The following is a 17,440-nucleotide window of genomic DNA, read 5'->3' as shown; positions in this document are numbered from 1 at the left end:
GAACTACTCTTAGTTCGATTGAATCGTCTGTATACATAATCCTTTGGCCAAACAACACTTGTTTGCTTTAAATTATGTACCGAAACACTCTCATTGGTTAAACATTCATAATGTTCATCCAATGTGCATCAAAATCTCGGCTCAGACACTTGAAACGATGCAACAACTGCATCTAACAAAGTCTGATCAACTGACTCGGTCCGAGTCAACACTTGACTTGGTCCGAGTCAGAAGCCGAAATCATCTACAGATCAACCTGAACCAAAACTTGACAACCGGACAACTTTCTGTACTGACTCTGTCCGAGTCAAAACTGGCTCGGTCCGAGTCAGAAGTCTGTGAGGCCGAGTCTATTCATTTTGGTTCGTTCTGACTCGGTCGAGTCAACACTTGACTCTGGCCGAGTCAAAACTCTTGTAGACACTTTTTGGCCACGAGATCTAGGGTTTCACCCCGTTTCGATGCGCCATCAAGCCGTCTTCGACCCCCAAACTCATCCATGCATCATTCAACAATCAAAATCATCAAACAAGCATAGATCTCATGTTTACATGCATTCTAACCATTAAAATCATGAAAAACATGCAAAGATCTATGGTCTACATGCATTCTAACAATTAAAATCATGCAAACCTGCAAAGATCTATTGTTTACATGCACTTTAACAATTAAAATCATGCAAACAAGCAACAGGCACGGTGATATACAGAGAACCAGGCTCTGATACCACTGTTGGGTTCCCTGCGGGTTCCTAGCATGCGATCTCATCGATCTAGGGTTTGGATTCTAGGTTTCACGCAGCAGAAGGAAAGATCTAAACCTAGCCAAACGTCACACAAAACCAATTGTGCAATAATCCGAACAATCGTGTATATCGTCGTGGGATTCGAATACTTATCTCGGAGATGAAGGTGGATAAAGATAAAGTAGAGATCAAGCTGAGCTATTTACTAAATGTAAAAAAAAAAACAGAAAGCCCACCTACCTATGGAATGACAAGCATGTTCATATTTATCTACTGTATAAAATAAATGGAATGCGAGGCATGCTTTATGTGGAGATAGATGAGGTACGGGTTAAACGTGAATGTGAACAAAATATTGAAGAATAACCTATAGTTCCTACTGGTGAAAGTGGTGTTGGAGGTAGTAGAAAGCGAGATGGGATAGATTATGATGATTGTGTTATGTTGAGCCCTAATTTTAAGAGTAGAGTTGGAAGTAATAATGTGGCAAAAGTTATACATCTTTCTGACAGTGAACATTCTATTGCTCTTAGAGATGTTATAATGACTGAATGTGATGGTGATCATGATGATGGTGGTGATGATTTGGCCCTTGAGGTAGTAGCAGACTCTCGGTTTTCGAATTCTGTATCCAGTTTCAGTGATGGATTAAATATCACAATTGGTCATGAGTTTGACAATAACGAAGCAGCCCAAGAATTTGTTCGCAAGGGTGCATCTATAGGTCGTTTTCGTTACACTACACTGAAGTCCAATAAAAGGTTGTGGGAAATCAGATGCAAATTTGCTGAATCGGGTTGTAATTGGAAGTTGCGAACGACATTGATTTTAAACTCGGAGCGTTGGAGTGTAAGAAAACATAATTCCATGCATACCTGCAAACCCGTATCTGAAACAAGTGAAGTTTTGAGGGGTTTAAAGAAATTGGTTCGGGATTATTTGAAGGAAGAATTCCCCGGTAAACTTGATAGTACACCTTCAGCACATGAATTTGTAGACAAGGTAAAAGCTAAGTACGGTACAACCGTAACATATTTGACGGCATTACGAGGCAAACACAAAGTTAAAAGTGAGATTCGAGGTGATCCTACTGAGCATTTCAGAAAGCTTTCTGGGTGGTTGCACATGTTGCAAAAGAGAAATCCCGAAACAATTGTCGGTCTCGAGTTGGACAAAGATGGCAAAAGTTTCAAATATCTCTTCTTCGCATTGGGTGCAGCGGCAAGAGGATGGAATTACATGCGTAAAGTGGTTGCGATTGATGCAACATTTCTCACGGGACAATACAAGGGTACATTGGCCGTTGCAACGGCACAAGACGGTGACCACCACCTATATCCGTTAGCTTGGGGTGTTATTGACATAGAAAAAGATGCATCATGGAGGTGGTTTATGAAAATGTTAATAAAGGCAATCCTAGATGGACCTGATGTTGTCATGATTTCTGATCGACATGGGAGTATAATAAAGACCGTCAGGGAAGTGTACAAAGAGGCAGGGCACAGATTTTGTGCGAGAGATATAGCGCAAAATTTGAAAGTCAAGGTTAACAGAGGCAGGGAAGGAAAAGTTCGAGAGGTGAGACCGTTGCCGAACGGTTCTTCAAATGCGTGGAAACTTATACGTTGAACGAATTTGAAGACATGTTTACTGATATGAAGGACATGTACGAGGTTTTTTTAACCATTATTACCTAACCTAAAATTTTGATTTTTCTGAAACATGTGACCGTGTGACCATGTGACCATGTGACCATCGTCAATGTGACCATGTGACCATATAGTCATTTGTATATTGTGATCATGTGACCATTGCTTATTCTGAACCATGTGATGATGTGACCATGTGAACATTGTGTAGGTATCCCAAAGTTGCGGAGTATATACAGAAAAAAGAACTTGATCCCGAGAAATGGGCGAGGTGTAAATTTAAACGTGAAAGGTACAATTTATTGACAATAAATGCGGCGGAATCAATAAATTCTGTAATGAAAAAGGCAAAAAGATTTCCGGTGCTGGGCCTTCTGGATATGTGTGTCTCCAAGACCGTGGAATGGTTCGATAGATATAGAGTGGAAGCAGGATGTGCCGATGATTCACAAAAAAAGATACCGCATGTTGACAAAGTGCTGCATGAGAGGTATGAAACTGCATGTACGTATGAAGTCATTGTGCTAAACACTGTTACAGAGGAGTTTGAGGTGACGGGTGAAAAGGGTAGAAAACACTTTGTTAGCATTGAAGATAGAACGTGCAACTGTAGGGTGTTTGATATCGATAAGATCCCATGCATCCATGCAATTGCAGCACTTCATAAGATTGGTAAAACGAATGTTATACCAAACTTGTGTTCTCCATACTATACGCGGGAGACATGGCGTCTTGCCTATCAAGAAACCGTGTATCCGGTTCCCGATTGCTGTGAATGGATTATCGATGACCCGGATGTTGGAAATCTTGTGGTTATGCCTCCAATAATGGATGAGAAACGACCATGTGGGAGGCCTAAACAAAATCGGTATCCTGGTCCTGGTGAAGCACGGAAGAGAATCAAAATGTAGCGGGAACATCAACATCGACAATGTCAGAGAGAACAACTATTTTGGAGTGAAAAACATCGACAATGTAAAAAATCTGTATAATAATTGTGTGGTTTATTGGTATTATGAGGTGTTACAAAACATTTGTACAATAATGTCAAAGAACTTTGGTTAATGATGTTGTAATGTGTTTGTATAATGTAATGATATATAATATTGTGTTTGTACCATGATAAAGATGTATTATTGAAGATGATTTTTGACATATATCTGGTTTAAGTTAGACACTATATGAATTGACTCACATGAGATAACGTTGTGACCCATTGTGACTGGCATGTGACCATGTGACCGGAGTGCAATTTTGCACTGTGTGACCATTGTGACCGACTGTGACCCGTGACCGAAATGTGTTGATAAATATAGGCCAAACTTGAATTTTAAAGTTTGGGGATGGTTTATCAGAGTGTATATATCAAATATATAGTGTTAAAGGCAAAATTTAATTTTTTTAAATGGGTTTGTAGAAGAAATATATCAATTTTGCCAAAATTACTCATAAAACAATATGAACCATATAGGAACACATTTGGAATACCAACTTTGAAACCAAAAAAATCACAAAACCCATGTTTTATTGTTCAAAACAATATAAAATAGGCTTATGAAGGATGTGTAACGTTGTAAACTGATTAAATTGACAAAAATCACATGGATCGAAGGTTGTGACTGGTTGTGACCGACTGTGACCCATTGTGATCGAAATATGTTGTGGGACCCATGCGAAGAAATAGTCAGAATTCGCCATATTTTTTGTGTTTTGTGGGTTCCAGTTTGAATATTCAACCCTATATTTATTTTCTCTCCCAAATTTTAACCCTAAAATTTTTCCCTCTCAAACTTTAACCCCCAGATTTTTCCCTCCTAGATTTTAACCATATATTTTCCCTTCCAAAGTTTAACCCTCAAATATTTTCCTCCCAAATTTTAACCCTATATTTTTTTTCTCTCTCAAATTTTAACCCCAAAATTTCATCTATTAAATTTAAACCCATAATTTTCTAAAAAAACATTAAGAATCCGAGATTTTTTTCCAACTTAATACAAAGAAACATAAATACTAATAAAAAAGATAATGTGAAACAAACAAAAGTAGTCTTAAAAAGGGTTCAAAATAACATAAACGTAAAAAAGGTTTAGGGATCGTTCACTCTCTCTTCTTCCTAAACCTCTGAGGCTTGCCATTAGCGAATATTGCTGCTGCTAGTTGTTCACGGATCAGCGTGACATTGTCATTGCATATCAACGATAATAGCATCCGCTCTTTGGCAAGGCAAATGACTTCGATATACTTCACTGCGAAAACCCTGCATTCTTCCCCATTGTTTTGGGGTACGTCCTGCACATACTCAATGTCCAATACATCTCCATCAGCGAAAGCTTCCGACCCAGCGAGGCAATACAACTTCGGAACGACATGGCAGAGTTTTTGAACTACCTCTTTCGCCTTTTCATGCAGTCTGGATTGGCAATCGTAGATTTGCAGAGTTTTCTCACTGAAATCCACTTTAATGGCAATCCAATTGCAGCTGATTTCATCATTGCCAAATCCGAGAACATTAAGCACACTCACAAATCCCTCGTAGTTGATCAACAACGTCCCTACACAGCCAATTGGAAGCCTTCCGTTGAAGTATGGCTGTAGATCGCCCAAAGTTGTCATATCTCCCGATTCGGCCCATGTATTGATTAACTCTACAAACATGGTGTCACACACCAAGTAATTGCATCCAATGAAGGTCACGGGATTCTTTATAACGTGGGTTCGGAGTTGGTACATCGCCTCATCCATGTGCTACAGAATAAAACAATACATGTCAGTAAATACAATCAACATTAAATCTTGAGATTCTTTGACCATGTTACCTTGTGACTGTAGGATCGTGATCGTGTGGCCACCTGACTCTGTGATTGTGTGACTGTGTGATTGTGATTGTGATTGTGTGACCGAGTACACTTACAGTATCTGTGAGCCATAGTCCGACTTCCAAAAGCGTCTCCCAAAAACTTGGTTCCCGCTCAACATTCAACCCTCACTTCCACAACCTTTTTTCTTCTGGCTTCTTCATAAATTCCCAAAGAGCTTAAGCCCTTGGTCCATCGCATTCAACAAAAGATTAATTCCGGATAAGGAACTTACCACTACTGTGAATGCGCTCAGGATTCCACACATACTCATTTTCTCCAACAACCTCTTTCTCGGTTGAATCCTCAACGACCTCAGCAACTTCAACATCCTTCTGGCTCGTATTGATGGTGACTCTACCTTTTCCTCTACCCCTACCTTTTCCTCTGCCCCGGTATGCATGGGATCAGGTTCTTTTTGCAGGGGGGGCACTTGATATTGGATCGACATAGGGACTTCTCTTGGTCAGACCATTAGCAACTTTCCTTTTACTCCTTTTCAATTGTGTTGGGGGGATAACTTCTGCTTCAGGTTGCGTGACTACATCTTCGTTAGGTTTTCAGACATTACATCATCCTCATTGGCTTTATCATCATCTAATGCATCATCTTTATCATCATCTTCTTCATCTTCTTCATCATCTTTATCATCATCTTCTTCATCATCCCCATCATCATCCCCATCATCGTCTTCAGAATTGTCACCATCATCATTATCATCGTCACCTTCAGAATCATGACCTTGAGAACCGTGACCTTCATCCTTATCATCATCACCTTCAGACTTGTTATCACCTTTATCATGATCACCATCACCTAAACAAAAAACGATGAATACAATTAAATTAAATTCTGTGACCATGTGACCTAATTACATTGTGACCAAAACTTTATTCCAGTACTTACTTCCTACTTGTGCAGTAATAGTAGCCACAATTGTGTCAAGTCCCGAACACCCTTCTCCTTTATGTGCATTCTTGGGCGAGGCAGCCATAGGAGTCCCATCTCGAGACTGCAATATAAAGTCTTCTTCCTCTCCCTTATCGTAATATTCATCAGTCCCAACAGAATCTATCGGACTTGTCGGTTTTGCTTCTTCATACTCTGGTTCTTTGAATGTTGGGCTCATCTTCACTTGTCCAGATCAATCGGACTTGTCGTCAACCCCTTTGTGTGTCGGGGACTTGTCCTCAAAATTACGGGCTCTGTTGAATTCTCCGTAACTTGATCAACAAGGAACTTGATCAGAAAGAAGCCCAGCGTCCTTGAATAGCCGTCGAACAATATCACCAACAGAATCGATGACTCGGCTCGCAGACGCTTTTATTTCCAACTGTATATATTCCTTAAGTGCTTCAATATGTGACAGCCCCGTTACTCCTTGACGAAAAGCCCTCTGTTATTGTTGTTGTTGTTGTTGTTGTTGTTGTTGTTGTTGTTATTGTTGTTGTTGTTGTTATCGTCGTTGCTACTGCTCTCGTTCTTGTACTTCTTCTTCTTCATCTTCTTTCTCATCTATTTCCTCTGAATCATCGTCTATCAATACTTTGCGCTTACCCTTCCTTTTCGTCTCCAATGACTTTCTGCAATGCATCTGCATCGCGACTCTTCTTCCAACATATGCTTTCCGGGTTCTTTTTCAGATGTTGCATCCAAAATTGAACCTTTGCATCTGTACTCCTTTCATACCCTTCCAAATAAAAAAGAAGTGCTTCTTCACCGCTTTCTATCTGCAATATGCTTTTAATACCCTGAAAACAAATGTGATTCAATGTTACTATAAGTATTCATTATGAATCATGTGACCATGTGACCATGTGACCACATGATTATGACACATTATGTGACTATATGACTATGTGACCATGTGACCATGTGACAATATGACCATGTGACCATGTGACCATGTGACCATGTGACATATGACTATGTGACCATGTGACCTTGTGACCATGTGACCAGTGACCATAAAACATAGTCACCGTGTGATCATCGCCAATGGTGCCATGTGACTATGTGACTATCTGATTATGTGACCACGTGATTATTGTATATTGTGATTTAGGCATACCTCTGATTTCTTTCCAATCTTTTTTATGACATTACCAAAGGTCCAGCGGACATTTGCTTTCACGGACTTCTTGCACATCCTAGGACACCCCGGATATGCTTCTTCAACATCTTTATACCATCCATTGCAACCCAAGCCGGATATACATTCGAATGGAAACAACTGAAACATATTGTTTAAACATTATCACACAACAAACAAACCCTCAAATCATAGTAACATATATAATGACAACTCTAAATTAATCCATTAAACAAAAAATAATTACCATAAGGGGTATTATAAATCCCCGACAGTGCCATTTTTCCTTCAGAGTTCCACTCGCGAAACTTTTCCGTATCTGATCATTGATCTTTTCAAATGTATATCGTCCCCACGGAAACCTTTCGCAGAACTCCAAATCATTCACCATGTCCACCAAATCATTGTTGATACTATCTTCTGTAGTGCCATGGTCCAGATTCCCTCCGAGTATCATCACCATGGCCAATTTCTTCTGATCAGCAACCTTAGCGATTGGCGTCTTCTCAAGTTGTCTAAGAACGTTTTGCTTAGACACTTTCCGATTCCCAAACATCTTCAGTCTGAACTTGTCTTTCCTTTTGTACTCCCACCCTGGCGGATATTCACCGCATTTCAATCCCGATATCAAGGCGTGCTCCACGATGGAGTACCTGATGGGCACTCCATTGACGACAAACCATAGCTCGCAATCGTCCTCGACCAACACTGCGCGGTTGATGAGGAATGCAGCAGGTGCCATCTTCAGTGTCTCTTCGAATTTGGTGTGAAACAGATGCTGAAACTGTGACTCTTTGCTAAAGTACATTTATTCCTCGTTTAAAGTCTCAAACCAAAATTCTATTTCGAAATCCCCAAATTTCAAAAATGCCCAAAACTCTAACGCTCTATCCTTCAAATTTCCAACCCACACTTCAATCGAACAACAACTGTGTTCATCTAACTCCGAAATTTGCAAAGAAATTGAAGTTTAACTTACCTTGTTCCATCTAATTCCGAAATCTCCATACGGCTCTCACTTTCGCTCGAAGAATGTGATGAAGACCCTGAACTTGCCATTGTTTCATAGTCGCACGTTGCTTCTTCTGTCTCCCCAAAGAGAAAGCGCTGAGAGAAAATAAAATTTGGGGCACAAACACGGGAACAGTTCGGTGGTTTTGAGAGAAAATCGTTACGAGAGAGAAGACATGACTGAGGAAAATCGAGAGTTTTGGGAGAGAGAGCGCAGTGAGGAGAGAGAGAGAAGACGTGATTGAAGAGAGAGAGAGACGTTGCGTCTTTTTTTTTCAAAATTTGTTGGGTTTTTTAGTCTATTCGTAAATGTTTAGGGTTTTTTTGTGTCATTTGCCATGAAAAAAGTTTTTTTTGTTCAATTTTTTGTTTCAAGGGTACAGTAGAAGTTGGAATAGCAGTCAAAGGGTATTGTAGATATATTGCCATATGGGTGTGACACGTGTCATATTTTCAAGAATTAATGAAGTGTAAATTTTGTTAATATATTTATTTAGTAATTAATGAGACGAGATTTGGAACGGATGTGCAGAGTATCTACTGTATCTAGATTATTTCTAAAAATTAATAAAAAAAGGTTCATGAAACAGATTGAATTCAATGTATATAGATTAATTATAATACGGAATTCGAGAATCCCAGAGGATGTATGGAGATTAGGAGGTACAAATATATGCATGTATATATATGTCTTATATGTATGCGTTATCGTACATATATGGAAGAGAGTGAGAGAAAGAAGAAGAAGTTTAGATACCATTATTTAGTTTTCATTTAATTAATTTGCAAATCCTAAAAATCTAATATTCTCCGTTACGTAATTAAAACTCTACACTTTTTCTTTTTTTTATATCATATTTTTTAGAGCCATTTTTTTCCCTATAGCATTAATCCACCTTATTTTTTTTCAAATTCTGGTATATTAATCTTCATGAAGATTAATTGGGAGAACTTCCATTCTACCCTCAATGTACTACAAGGACTTCTAGTCCTACTCTCCTCTTGAAAAAAAAAATTCAACTTCTAATTTACCTTCTTTATTGACAAATTACACAAATACCCTTTAAATATAAATTTAAAAAATTACAAAACCCCTTTTTTTAGGGTTTCTCTTTCTTCAAGAACGATTTCTCTCTCCTCCTCTCGCCATTGTCGACTAAACTCTCTCTCTCTACTGCATTTTCTCTCTCCTCCTAATCTTGCTATTTTGTCTTCAAAATTTTTCGAATTTGGACAAAATCACGGACAAATCAAGGCGCAATTAGTGACGAAAGTGGAAATAGGTAAGTTTGTGTCGAAATCTCAGTTTTTTTCATACACATTGATGGTTGTTGTGGTTTTTTCCTTCCAATTGTTGTTTTTTTTGCAGTTATGTCATTTATAATCAAAGATCTATACCGGATCTGCATTATGGATGTATTCCGAGCATCGTTCTGTGTCCCGGGTCACACAGGTTAATTGTCACGAAGGTCAACATATATGGGTCACAATGATCACAATGTGCACAACACTTATATGGGTCACTATAGAAACATGACACAATGGTACCAATGTGCACAACACAAATAGATTAGGGGTTATATGGTCAAGTGATCACGCGGTCACACCGTTACAGGGTCACTTGGTCACATGGTTCACGAGTCATTAGGAAAACCAGTCACATGGGTGACAATAGGAACAAAGTCACAATAGTCACAAGATCGCACGGTCACAAGATCGCACAGTCACAAGGTCACAAGGTCATAAGATCACAAGGTAACATGGTCACATTGTCACATGTTTCAGAATGGTCAGATTGGTAATAATAGTCACAAGGTCACATAGTCACATGATCACATAGTCACAATGTTCAGAATGGTCGAATTGATCTTCGTTTTGTAACTCTGTTTTCTAGTGGTATAATGGATGGACGAGACGAGGGGTCAACAATTATATATTTTCTATATGGCGGTGGTTGGATACAGAATAAGAATGGAGAATATGAATGGGAAGGAAGGGTTATGGAAAACCAAAGATTGTTATTCTTTTGTCCCCCTTGGAGATGACCTATAGTGAACTTGTTCGAGAGTTATGTCCGGAGATGAAGGTGGATAAAAATAAAGTAGAGATCAAGCTGAACTATTTACCAAATGTAAAAGAAGACAAAAATCCCACCTACCTATGGAATGACACGCATGTTCATATTTATCTACTGGATAAAATAAATGGAATGTGAGGCATCCTTTATATGGAGATAGATGAGGTACGGGTGAAAGGTGAATGAATGTGAACAAAATGTTGAAGAACAACCTATAATTCTTACTGGTGAAAGTGGTGTTGGAGGTAGTAGAAAGCGAGATGGGATAGATTATGATGATTGTGTTATGTTGAGCCCTAGTTTTAAGAGTAGAGTTGGGAGTAATAATGTGGCAGAAGTTATACATCTTTCTGACAGTGAACATTGTAGTGGTCTTAGGGATGTTATAGTGACTGAATGTGATGGTGATCGTGATAATGGTGGTGATAATTTGGCCCTTGAGGTAGTGGCAGACTCTCGGTTTTCGAATTCTGTATTCAGTTTCAGTGATGGATTAAATATCACAATTGGCCATGAGTTTGACAATAAGGAAGCAACACAAGAATTTGTTAGCAAGGGTGCAGCTATGGGTTGTTTTCGTTACACTACACTGAAGTCCGATAAAAGGTTGTGGAAAATAAGATGTAAATTTGCTGAATCGGGCTGCAATTGGAAGTTGCGGACGACATTGATTTTAAACTCGGAGCGTTGGAGTGTAAGAAAACACAATCCCATGCATAGCTGCAAACCCGTATCTGAAACAAGTGAAGCTTTGAGGGGTACAAAGAAATTGGTTCGGGATTATTTGAAGGAAGAATTCCCCAGTAAACTTGATAGTACGCCTTCAGCACATGAAATTGTAGACAGGGTAAAAGCCAAGTATGGTACAACCGTAACATATTTGACGGCATTACGAGGCAAACACAAAGCTGAAAGTGAGATTCGAGGTGATCCTGCTGAGCATTTCAGAAAGCTTCCCGGGTGGTTGCACATGTTGCAAAAGAGAAATCCCAGAACAGTTGTCGGTCTTGAGTTGGACAAAGATGGCAAAAGTTTCAAATATCTCTTCTTTGCATTGGGTGCAACGGTAAGATGATGGAATTACATGCGTAAAGTGGTTGCGATTGATGCAACATTTCTCACGGGACAATACAAGGGTACATTGGTCGTTGCAACGGCACAAGACGGTGACCACCACCTATATCCGTTAGCCTGGGGTGTTATTGACAGAGAAAAAGATGCATCATGGAGGTGGTTTATGAAAATGTTAATAAAGACAATCCTAGATGGACCTGATGTTGTTGTGATTTCTGATCGACATGGGAGTATAATAAAGGCCATCATCGAAGTGTACAAAGGTGCAGGGCACGGATTTTGTGCGAGACATATAACGCAAAATTTGAAAATCAAGGTTAACAGAGGTATGGGAAGGAAAAGTTCGAGAGGTGGACCGTTGCCGAACGGTTCTTCAAATGCGTCGAAGCTTATACGTTGAACGAATTTGAAGACCTGTTTAATGATATGAAGGACAAGCACGAGGTTTTTTTAACCATTATTACCTAACCTAATGTAATATCCCGATTCCTGAATAAATTATTTAATTTAATTTCGGGAATAAAATAAGGTAAAACAAGCCTAAAATTATAAGATGATTGGCATAAATATGGAATCAAAGGACAAATGGGGGTAAAACACATCGAAATCGTCGAAAAAACGAAGGAAAAATGGTCTAGACCGATCGGTCCAGAGGTAGACCGACCGTTCTAGGGAAAAAATGAAGAAAAGACAAAAACCGGGTCAAGACCGAACGGTTACGAGCCAGACCGGACGGTCCGACACTTAGACCGGACGGTCTGAGTGTTGGGGAAAAAGTGGCCAAAATTTCTGACTTTCTTCCACTTTCGACCGCGATTTTCTCGCGATACATCGACCCCACGCGCGAATGAACACCACCCAGACATAGTGGACGACACCCTCTGGCCCTCCTACCCTCTCCCTAGCCCCTATGGCGGCGTTAGAATCGATTTAACCGGCTCCAACAGGTGAAGATCACCATTCTACAACCCAGAAATCTGTTCTTCGAAGGTAGAGAAAAATAGAGAGATTCAGGGGGAAAACTTCACGACCAGAGACGACCCGTAGAACGCACACGAGCTCGGACAAAAACACACAGCACTTGAATCCGAAGTGAGTGGTTTTGAGTTATGTTTGTGAGATTCAATTCTCATGATTTATAGTGTAGATTAGTGTTTCTACAAGAATTAAGGACTTATAAATGTTAAATAATGAGTGGGTATGCAATCAGAGTCGAAATCGGATTAAAATTTGGACAAAAATGGTGAAAATCGGGCTGGATCTCGAGGAAAAAACGAAGTCCAGGTCCCAGACCGACCGGTGCAGGACTGGACCGACCGGTCTAGGCCATGAACAGAACGTACGATCTGGAAGGGAGCTGGACTGTCCGGTCCACATGGTCCTAGACCGACCGGTCTAGGTCACAGATGAAAAATCGGTCCGAAAATGACCTAGACCGACCGGTCTATGCCCTAGACCGGTCGGTCTAGGGGTACAAATGGAATTAAATGATTTAAACGCCTAGACCGGACGGTCTGTTCCTAGACCAACCGGTCCAGGCGAAGATAAGAAGTGAAAAATCCCAAAATGGCTGGACATGGACCGAACGGACTGGCTGCAACCCCGACTATAGCTTCAAATGGATTAAACTAGAATACGGTGTTAAGTTGTAATCAAACGAAAAATGATGATACAAGTATTTCGAACGAATGTGAAAAAGGTAGAGTGCATAAAATGTAAAGAATTGAACCACAAACCGAAGTGAATACGAAAGGATGAATCCAAGAGGTAAACTCGAAAATGATGATATAGAAATAATGGATAAATTGTTGTATGATGATGCATGTGATTGAATGATTGATGGGTCCCTACTTAGTACCGGTTGACGACGTGAGTCAGTACTGGTACGGGGATGTGTGGATATGGAACCAGTGCCAATTGACGACTTGGAGTCAGCACTGGTGTATGGGTGATTTCTGTAGTAGTATCGGTTAACGATCTTGGAGTCAGTACTATTACCGAAATGTAACACCAATACCGGTTGACGATGTGGAGTTATTATTGGTGTTGTTGGGTGGACGTTCCCATAACGGTGCCGGTCGACGAAGAGGAGTCAGTACCGTTATGGGAATGTTTAGTGAAGCCAGTACCGGTTGACGACGTGGAGTCAATACTTGTGAATCTGTGTGGTCGTCTTTGTAATAGTACCAGTTGACGAAGTGGAGTCAGTACTATTATAGAGAAGCAGGGTGGAATCTAGTGTCGGTAGACGAGTAGAGTCAGTACTAGATGATACCGAAAGGAGATGGTACCTGATGGTGCCGGTTGATGACTTGAGTCAGTACCATCAGGTATCGGAAATGTATGGAATAATGATAATGAATTAATAAGGATCATTGAGAAAACGTTAAATGGATAAAATAAGGAAATTCTTGTATTGAGAGATTAGTCGGCACCGTTCTCCATGAGAATGGGCTCTCCGGGCTCAACCCGAGCCATTCACTAAGCATTATGCTTAGCCCTCCGTTGTTGAATTTTTCAGATCCCAAGAAGCACGAGTAGCGCACTTTGGGCAACGACGACTTGGTGAAAGTAACATCATGTACGAATGTACTATCTTTCCTTCGTGTGTTTTGGACTGTAGAACAAGGTTCCATGTGAAGACGGTTGTGTTTAATTATGTTTTTGGACATGTGTTATTTGAGAGACGTGTGATGTGTTTATTCCGCTGCGTATTTGTATTTAAAAATAATTTTTAATTCCCCATACTTTTGGTTTTATTATATTTTATTGGTTTCGTCCATGTGGCATATCCTATTCACGGGATACGGGATTCGGGTGTCACACGTCGGGTCTAGACCTAGCGGACCGTCGGGTCTGGTCCTTCTAGTCCGTCGTGTCTGGACCCTTCCGTCTCGGTTTTTCGTCGTTTTCTCGTGCGTTTGTCCTTCCCTGGGTGTGTGGCCCTTTAGGCTCATTCGATATAGTAGTATAACCCGAAATATCTATTTCGGATATACAAGTCATAGGAGGTCTCTAGCAAGACACTATGACTATTGTATATTGTGACCATCGTCAATGTGACCATCGTCAATATACATGTGACCATCGTCAATGTGACCATATGACCATATGACTATTGTATATTGTGATCATGTGACCATGTGACCATGTGACCATTGTTTGTGTACGTATCCCAAAGTTGCGGAGTATATGCAGAAAGAAGAACTTGATCCCGAGAAATGAGTGAGGTATAAATTTAAGCGTGAAAGGTACAATTTATTGACAACAAATGCGGTGGAATCAATAAATTCTGTAATGAAAAAGGCAAAAAGGTTTTCGGTGCTGGGCCTTCCGGATATGTGTGTCTCCAAGACCGTGGAATGGTTCGATAGATATAGAGTGGAAGCAAGATGTGCCGATGATTCACAAAAAATGACACCGCATGTTGACAAAGTGTTGCATGAGAGGTATGAGACTGCATGTGCGTATGAAGTCATTGTGCTAAACACTGTTACAGAGGAGTTTGAAGTGACGGGTGAAAATGGTAGAAAACACTTTGTTAGCATTGAAGATAGAACGTGCAGCTGTAGGGTGTTTGATATCGATAAGATCCCATGCAGCCATGCAAACTTCATAAGGTTAGTAAAGCGAATGTTATACCAGACGTGTGTTCTCCATAGTATACACGGGAGGCATGGCATCTTGCCTATCAAGAAACCGTGTATCCGGTCCCCGATTGTTGTGAATGGATTATTGATGACCCGTATGTTGCAAATCTTGTGGTTATGCCTCCTATAATGGATGAGAAACGACCATGTGGGAGGCCTAAACAAAATCAGTATCCTGGTCCTGGTGAAGCACGGAAGAGAATCAAATGTGTAGCGGGAACATCAACATCGACAATGTCAGAGAGAACGACTATTTTGGAGTGAAAAACATCGACAATGTCGAAAATCTGTATAATAATTTTGTGGTGTATTAGTATTATGAGGTGTTACAAAATATTTGTACAATAATGTCAAATAACTTTGGTTAATGATGTTGTAATGTGTTTGTATAATGTGAACCATATAGGAACACATTTGGAATACCAACTTTGAAACAAAAACAAATCACAAAAACCCATGTTTTATTGTTCAAAACAATATAAAATAGGCTTATGAGGGTTGTGTGACGTTGTAGATTGATTAAATTGACAAAAATCGCATGGATCGAAGGTTGTGACCGACTGTGACCCATTGTCACCGAAATATGTTGTGGGATCCATACGAAAAACTAGTAAAAAACCGCCAGATTTTTTATGTTTTATGGGTCCCAATTTGAATATTCAACCCTATATTTATTTTTTCTCTCAAATTTTAACCCTATATTTTTTTTCCTCCCAAATTTTATCATTAAAATTTTTTCCTCCCAAATTTTAACCGTAAAATTTTTTCCTTTCAAATTTTAACCCATAATTTTCTATAAAAACTGTGACGGTGGTATCGAACCCTCACGGTTCTCTCCGACGCTCGTACGTGTGAGGAAGAAGAAGACAGTCGGAGTTATAACGAGTTCGGTTATCGAGCGGAGCTCGGGCCTACATCTCGGCCGGACGGTGCCGACAAATCCACTAGAACAGACGGAAAACAACCGAAGACGGTGGTCTCCACAAATCCGGAGACTCACGAACGATATGTCCAAGAAACAACCGAGAAAGAACAGAATACGCGACGTCTTACCTGTTGGTTTAGTGCTCTATGATGTACTGTTTATGAGCTTTCTTTAGATACATTCGATGTATTGATACTTTCTATGGTTTTATGAGAGTATTTGATTCATTACATGTTATTGCATACTAGATCTGTTATGAAATCCATGTATCATTATGAATGATACTAAACTCCCTAGTCTTGTGTCATTATGGGAATGATGACATAATAAGACTAGTATGATGTGTGATTGATGATCATAGAGATGATCATAGGTATTGGATACGATCACGATCATAGGTATTCGTTGGAGAACGGAATACTGGAATGACCCGCATGAGATTGTCACATGGACTAGAGTCATGACTAGAATCTCATATGACGGTTCCATGTTTGGATCCTAAGACCTGAGATATTTACGGAATCCAACATGAGGAGTTGCGTCAAACGTCCTGTGTAACAGGAGGATTATAAAGGCGTGTATCAGGTACGAAACGAATCATGTACTGGATTGTAGATAGTCAAGACGGGATTTGTACCTCTCGTAAAAGAGAGAGATATCGTTGGGCCCCTCGTGTGAGCGAGACTGTAGAAATGTGTGGCCGCACTATAGACGAATGTCGTCTATTTCAGACAGTCGAACTCAGTTAACGAGAAAGCAGTCGAATCAGATAAGGTGGCTTGTCCATGCCTTATGTTCGACATATGATATCATGATACAAAAGGATCATCAACCGGAATCATCTCTGGCGTTCGTAAAGATCACGAACAAACTCTATTCGAGATAGGTAGTCATAGTGTCTTGCTAGAGACCGCCTATGACTTGTATATCCGAAATAGAGATTTCGGGTTATACTGCTATATCGAATGAGCCTACAGGGTCACACACGCAGGGAAGGACAAAACGCACGAGAAAACGACGGAAAAACCAAGACGGAAGAGTCCAGAACGGACGGTCCGCCGTGCCAGACCCGACGGTCCAGAACGGACTGTCCGTTCCAAAAAGTCTGGAATGGACGGTCCACGTGAGCAGACCGTCCGTTCTACGTGCTGGAACGGACGGTCCACGTGCTTTTCTGGACCGTCCATTCCGGGCTCAGTTTTTCCGAAATTAAATCGGATTGGGGTTAAATCACTTTATAAAAGGGAGATTAAAAACCCTAATAAGGTGAGCCGACTTTAGAACACTTTTAGCAGTTTTTGGTGAGATCCAAAAGGTTGAGAGTGTGATCAAAGTCCGTTTTTCTCGAAGCACAAATCGAAT

General features: G+C 40.2%; 1 protein-coding gene across 1 annotated transcript; it reads left to right on the top strand.

Annotated features, from left to right (window-relative positions):
* The first annotated feature begins 1,288 nt into the window (after positions 1-1,288).
* LOC104815186 lies at positions 1,289-3,305 on the top strand. Its single transcript, XM_010543500.1, has 3 exons — positions 1,289-2,323; positions 2,407-2,411; positions 2,606-3,305. The coding sequence occupies exons 1-3, from the start codon at positions 1,289-1,291 to the stop codon at positions 3,303-3,305; spliced, it is 1,740 nt and encodes a 579-aa protein (XP_010541802.1).
* The last annotated feature ends 14,135 nt before the right edge of the window (positions 3,306-17,440 follow it).

Source organism: Tarenaya hassleriana, unplaced genomic scaffold (assembly GCF_000463585.1).
Source record: "Tarenaya hassleriana unplaced genomic scaffold, ASM46358v1 Cleome224, whole genome shotgun sequence".
NCBI classification, from domain to species: domain Eukaryota; kingdom Viridiplantae; phylum Streptophyta; class Magnoliopsida; order Brassicales; family Cleomaceae; genus Tarenaya; species Tarenaya hassleriana.
The sequence above is the reverse complement of the archived record's forward strand: the minus strand, read 5'-3'. Positions and strand labels throughout refer to the sequence as shown.